This window comes from Aulonocara stuartgranti, assembly GCF_965226115.1.
Source record: "Aulonocara stuartgranti genome assembly, chromosome: 2".
Classification (NCBI taxonomy): Eukaryota; Metazoa; Chordata; class Actinopteri; order Cichliformes; family Cichlidae; genus Aulonocara; species Aulonocara stuartgranti.
Genome location: NC_138940.1, coordinates 16,111,486 through 16,118,387, shown reverse-complemented (window position 1 = coordinate 16,118,387; position 6,902 = coordinate 16,111,486). Strand labels below are relative to the sequence as shown.

Here is a 6,902-nt window from a genome sequence, read left to right as displayed (position 1 = left end):
ACTGGAATTTCTTGCATTAAAGTGGTCCATTGTAGAGAAGTTCCAAGATTATCTCTACGGGAACACATTCACGGTTTTAACGGACAACAACCCATTGACCTATGTTTTGAAGTCAGCCAAGCTCGATGCTGCCAGCTACCGCTGGTTGGCCGCTCTCTCCACCTTCGACTTTAATATTAAGTATCGTGCTGGTAAGAGCAATCAAGATGCAGATGGCCTCTCTAGGCGGCCACATGATACTGTGGATGATGACTATGCTTCTCTTGAAGAAAAAGAGCGAATGAAACAATTCGCTTCCCATCATCTCTCTTCATCTCCCAACAGACAAGATGTGACAGCTGACACATTCAGTGTCTTGTGCCACCGTCATCTCTTAGGTGAATCTGACAATAGCCTACCTTCTATCACTTTGGTAGAGTCCCTTGCTCTACATACCGATGCGGTGCCAGACATCTACGCAGATGATAGAACATTAGGTTGTTCTGTCATACCTACCTATAGTGAGGTAGAACTCCAACAGCATCAGAGGTCTGACCCAATTATTCGGTATGTGGTCAACATGTTAGAAAATGGAGGTGAAGCAAATTCCAATCCTAACTCTGCATCCTTAGAGCTTAAACTAATGCTCAAAGAGTGGAAACGTTTGGAACTGAAAAATGGTCTCCTCTACAGAACCCGCAAATCAGGTGAAAATGTCACCTTTCAGCTTGTCGTCCCTGAGTCTTTAAGGTCCACCATTCTCACTTGCCTTCATGACGACATGGGGCATATGGGTTTGGAAAGAACCCTCGACTTGGTTAGGTCAAGATTTTATTGGCCTAAAATGGCAACTGATGTAGAGAGAAAGATTAAGTCTTGCGGACGTTGTGTTAGAAGAAAGACCCTTCCTGAAAGAGCAGCACCTCTTGTGAGTATCCAAACAACCCGTCCCATGGAACTCGTATGCATGGACTATTTATCCTTGGAGCCTGACAGTCACAACACCAAAGACATTCTGGTCATAACTGATCATTTCACCAAATACGCTGTTGCTATGCCAACAAAAGACCAAAAGGCTACAACAGTTGCGAAGTGTCTTTGGGAGCAGTTTCTGGTGCATTATGGTTTTCCTGAGCGCCTGCTTAGTGATCAGGGCAGGGATTTTGAGTCCCAACTCATTAAAGAGCTCTGTGCCCTAGCTGGTATCACGAAGGTGCGCACCAGTCCTTATCATCCACGGGGAAACCCAGTTGAACGGTTCAACCGAACTCTTCTTCGCATGTTAGGAACTCTACGAGACAAAGAGAAAACTCATTGGCGTGATTATGTGAAACCACTAACTCACGCCTATAATTGCACCAAGAACAAGACCACTGGGTTTAGCCCATACGAGTTAATGTTTGGTCGCCAGCCGAGGCTTCCCGTGGATATTGCATTCTGCCTGCCAGTTAAAGATGGCTCTCCTACATCTCACTCTCAATATGTGAGAGCTCTGAAGGCTCGCCTTCAAGAGAGCTATCAGATCGTTGCCAAAAACTCTCAGAAGGTTGCTGAACGGAATAAATGCCGTTTTGACAAAACTGTCAGGGAGTCAACTTTGGAGAAAGGTGATCAAGTGCTAGTGCGGAACCTGCGACTTCGGAATAAACACAAACTTGCAGATAAGTGGGAGTCAACCATGTACAGAGTGGTGGAAAAGATGGTAGACCTACCTGTGTATGTTGTACAGCCTATGAATGGAGATGGTCCTATTCGAACTCTTCACAGGGATCTCTTACTCCCTTGTGGTGACTTATCTGAAGCTGAGGAAGTTGACCAGGTCAAGCCAAAGAGTTGCAGGCCAAGAACGAGGCGCAGTCAGCCTCTGTTACTGGAGGAGCAATCAGAATCTGAAGACGACTCACCTGTCTATCCTAGGCAGTCTTCTGTCATTCCTGGAAAGTTGGTTCAGGTGTTTGAAATCCCGAAGAGACGACAGCAAACAGGAAAAACAGTACCGGAGGGTAGTTGTATACCAGCTATGCCAGCAGACTGTGTAAACCCTCAGCCTCAGGATGGGCCTTGCAGAGGCAGCTCCCCTTTGCTGCCTGCAGAGCCTGTAGGGGTACCTCCTGAAGTAGCTGAAGGAGAGGAGCCAGATGTTGTGGCTGAGCAACACCCTACTGAAGACGATGTAACTTTACCAACTATGACTAATCAAAAATCAGCTGTGGCCGAAGACAGCATTGATGTACCGTCCATTGATGTAGAGGCTCCTATAGCTATGGAAACCATTGATCTGAACCCACAAACCCCTGAGGTAGCTCTGGAGCATAACGAAACTGTTGACAGTGGAGAAAAAAATGACCATGTTCGTAAGTCAGAAAGGACACGTCGACCACCAAGGCGCTTCCATTATCCTGAGTTGGGAAATCCCTTAATTTCCTTTGCGCAGAGCCTCATAGAGAGCTTTAACCAAGCACTTTATACAATAGGTGACTATGAGAGTTCATCTGTAGACCACAGCGTGACGCATGAAGGGGCTCATGCTGGGTCAAAGGGGGAGGGTGTAACCCATGTGAAATACAGGGCTGCAAAATCCCTTTTTGTAATCTAAGGCTATAGCCTGTTATTGTCACAAGGGGGCGCTGTGATGCAGTCTTGTGTTCTGACGACCTTGCGTCTAGTGCGCAGGAAGTATTACCTCTCTCTTCCTGTGAGATCTTCCCTCTGATGGCGGTCAAGTACGTGTCGGAGCGCATGGAAAAAGTATCTTGGTATGCAATACTGCAACCCGGTTAATGAGACCAGATTGTTTTACGTATAAATGCTAATAAGGTACTCTTTTATTAGGCCCCGAACTCTGACCACAAAGGGAATAACGTCTGTCACGTTATTTGTGTCTGAAAATCCCGGTGAGTCACGTGCTTTCGTTAGCTACCTGTTAAGTTAGATAATGTATTTCACTAGCCGATTCAGCTCAGAAACCTTTGAACAAAAACCAATCGGGAGCTATGAGAATCTGGCGTGTTGTTTCACTTCTCCTGTTGTTCTTTACAGTGTGTTATAAGTGTTGAATGCTTTGAGCTAAACGATGCCGATGCTAGATGCGATGCTAGCTGCTAATAGCTGTTAGCCACCCCACCCCGCTGAAGCCATATTCCGATCGGGGAGGTATTCAAGTAGAAGCAATAGCTCTGTTTATATTAGAATGGTTATGTCTTAATAGATATGAGCATATTTCAAGTTTAATAGTATTTGCACTGAATTAAGTTACATTTGCTTGTAAGCCTTAAGGATGAATGTCGCTTTCATTGCTATGACTGTTTACATTACAGTTTAAGCTGCTGATGTTCTTTGTTGTGATGTAATTTTGATAAAATTGTTGATACTGGTACAAACAAGTTACTGTAACTCTTGTAACTTGGTAAAGCTAAAGGGAATGCCATTTGTGATTAATACATTTGGAAAAGAAGTTAATGAGCTCATGTTAAGAACACAAAATGGGAAAAGAAATTGATTGTTCTGCACTGTTTGTGTAGATTGGTTTTTTTGAACTACTAGAAGGATTCTGGGGAACCACTGACGGCGAGAACAGCCCAAATGAGATCCTGGATGATCGTGAAATGGTGTGGCCAGCCATGCGATCGGATTGTGGGATTTGCCTGAGAAACTGATTCAAGCAACCCTGGATTACAGATAAGCCCTATGCACTACTTTTCCTACCCGGATAATAGGGTTTGCACACTGACAATTCCCCTACAGTACACCTGTTTGGGTTTTCAACGACTTTAAAGGACAATTCAGACTGGACAATTCAAACTTCACAACAGGAACACTTTAATCTGTTTCATTCATTCCCAAGAGCTCTGATACTGTTCAGCATAAATCTTCCATTTGAATGTCTTTATTTTGTTTTGTTTTACATGTATTCACCTTTAAAATGCACTATTAGTGTGCAATTTGGGTTATTGTGTTGTATATGTATATAAATGGTACTGAGGCAATAAAGGTCCCAGTTATTCCCTTCCAAGCCAACTCCTTTTGTGAGTCCCCAAAACAAAACCTCCTCCTGAACCTAGTAAGATGTCTAGGGTCTCTATTTGAAGTGAGAGTGTACTGGTCCTGAGTAGAGGCGCTACATATAAATTACAGCTTTCATCTCTATGTGGCATACCTGAAGTATAAGTGTTCACCGATGGTCTTTACAGGAAGGCTGAGAGCAGACTCAACCTGCTGAGGAGACAGAGATCTTTGGAGTGCAAGAGGTGCTTCTGAAGGTGGCGTCGGCCATGTTGTCTGTTGGAACACAACAGACAACATGGCCGACAGCCTTTCAGTTGGATAAGCTCATCAGGAAGGCCGCTTCTGTCCCAGTGCAGGGAGTCATGTTTTTTGGAGACTGAAGTGACCGCGAGGGTGTGTTAAGGTATCAGCTGCACCACCTAATCAGTAACATCCAATCAAAATCCTAGAATTGTCCCCTGCACCAAATCTGGAGCTCATCCTTCCTGCACAGTCTGTTAGTATAGTGACCTCACAGCAGCCATGCTACTGGTCACATGATGACATTAAAATGCTCCAAAAGGCTCCAACAGCACAAACAAGGTCCAGAGGTCCAGAGAGACCACAGGTGGCTGTAGCTGACAACTAGCAGCTACAGCCACCTGTGTCATCATCCTTCTGTCAGTCAGAGAGACCACACCCCTAATAATGCAAACTTTTAGCCTTAATATAATTTAAACAGGTGAGTTACAGACACATCCTCCCCTGAACAGCTGTTATATTTCTCTCTGAATTCAGTGTTTCTGTTTCAGGTAAATGTGTTTATTTTAACACTGGAGTGTATGGGGACTGACTCACTGCTGCCTCTGCTGGACGCCAGAGGAGCTGCAGCTTCATGTTTTAGCTTGTTATTCAGTAGAAGGTGAAAACATGTGCACACTGATGATGATGATGATGCATGAAGAAGAACAGCCGTGTCTCCAGATGTTTAACTGTAAAAGAGGCTGAGTTGGTGTGGGCCTCACAGCTTCGTAAATCATCACAAATATTCAGGTGCTTCTTCTCACGACTAACATCTGATTATGAAATGATGCAATGCCACAAAAAAGGTTTGAGTTTAGTTTTATTGAAGCCACACTCAGTTCTCTGCTGCCGCTGCTGCTCAGATCTCCCACCTGCTGTGTGAAGACTGAGTTCAACATCACAACTCTGGCAGCGCTTCATGCTCGGCTGAGGTCACGCAGCCCTGCAGCATTGAGGAAATCATCAGAATGACTCAGCAGGACCGGCTGAGCAGCAGTTTCATGAAACCACACAGAAACAAAACAGGAAGTACAAACTGTGGCTGCGATTACCAAACACACACACACACACACACACACACACACACACACACACACTTAATCTGATCATGCAAACATGCTCTGAGTCTCTGCCACCCTCTGGTGGTGAAAATGCAAACAGCATGCGAGGAAGATGTTGACCTGTTTTCTGATCAGACAGAAAAAGCCAGAAATGTTCACTCTGTGGTTTCCGTGTGTGTATGGGTTCAAATATCTACTTCATCCACAAGAAGAAACACTGCAGCTTCATCTGCATGTCTATTTGGATTAAAACTTCCCAAAATAACTGAGGCTGCATTTAAGGAATGAACCGCTCCTCTCATCCTAAACTGGCCTTCAAGGAGGGGAAATCAGGTAAATGTTATCAGGCTGAGATTTCTGAGTCCATCTGACTAACCCTGAGGACATATGGTATTTTAGGAGAGAAGCATCCTCCTCCTCCTCCTTCTCCTGATGGGAAGTTCTGCTGCTCATTCCTGTGCAATATCCCATCTGCCCTCCCGTCATATTTGTTTTCAAGATTTTCTTATTTAATCACTAGTGTACATATATTTATATTTATAGATACATATATATTTAGTCATCTTTTCTCTTTTACCATGTCTCTCTAATATTTTGCTCCTTACTATTTTTCTTTTTTTTTATTATTATTATTATTTTTATTATATCTTATTATATTTTCTCCTACTGTATCATGCTGCTGAGTGACTGCTGAACTGAACAGCTGAGGAGCTCAGACTCCCGGCCTCCCTCCCTCTGCTCCATGCTCACAGCAGCTGAGGCTGCTCAACCTCACAGAAGGAGGCCAGGACAGAGTATGTGGTGCTCAAAGGTTAAAACTGCTGTCATCTGCAAAACTACTGGAGCTCAGGTTCATTTTATGTCCTGAGAGCCAATCAGCATGCGCTCAGAGATGCTTTCAAATGATTCTGAGCCAAAAATGTTTAAAGTGCTGGAATCAAGAAATGATGCTGCAGCCGAGCAAACTCCACAGACGTGACCTGCACTGCCTGAGCTGTATCCATAGCAACAAGCATCGTCGGGTGAATGTGACTGCAAGAGGACCTTATTCTGTTCTGACTGACCCATTTCACTCTTCCTACATAAAATTCGGGAATCAAAGTGCAACGAAATTTAAATCAGCACATAGGCAGAGCGGGAAACTGGCGTTCTCCTTCACCCCTCTCCCAGTTTCTCCTCCTCCTCCTCCTGCTGAGTCTTGTTCTTCCTCGGCCCCGGAGACCTTTCACATTTACATCACATTACACATGAGATGATGAGAGCGCCATGTACCTGTCAGCTCTGCTCCAGGTGAGGGGACACACACACACACACACACACACACACACACACACACACACACACACACACACACACACACACGTTACAGTTAACTTGATAGCACTCAGACCCTGTAATGAGAACATGCAGCATGCCTCTGAGGATCACGGGAAATGAGCACTTCATCATACAGCAGCCATGAAAATCGTCCTTCATCTTAAAACCGCTAATCAAACATTATCTACACATTCAGAGCTTCATGACGTTACAGGCGCCATCTTTGAAAAGTGTTCTTGGAATATTATGCATTCATGT

At 44.4% G+C, this 6,902-nt stretch overlaps 1 protein-coding gene across 2 annotated transcripts; it reads left to right on the top strand.

The window, feature by feature from the left end:
- The first annotated feature begins 1,550 nt into the window (after window positions 1–1,550).
- Window positions 1,551–3,991, top strand: LOC309690237 (uncharacterized protein). 2 transcript variants are annotated; one of them, XM_082507160.1, is made up of 2 exons: window positions 1,551–2,735; window positions 2,812–3,991. In XM_082507160.1, exon 1 carries the CDS (start codon window positions 1,658–1,660, stop codon window positions 2,573–2,575), a length of 918 nt encoding a protein of 305 aa, XP_082363286.1. In that variant the 5' UTR covers window positions 1,551–1,657; the 3' UTR covers window positions 2,576–2,735; window positions 2,812–3,991. The 2 variants fall into 2 exon arrangements, with proteins under 2 accessions (XP_082363286.1, XP_082363285.1); XM_082507159.1 differs by having other exon boundaries at window positions 1,551–2,873; window positions 3,501–3,991.
- The last annotated feature ends 2,911 nt before the right edge of the window (window positions 3,992–6,902 follow it).

Coding starts and splice junctions, on each gene's coding strand:
- LOC309690237 (XM_082507160.1), top strand. CDS start 1,658: ATGTACAGAGTGGTGGAAAAGATGGTAGACCTACCTGTGTATGTTGTA.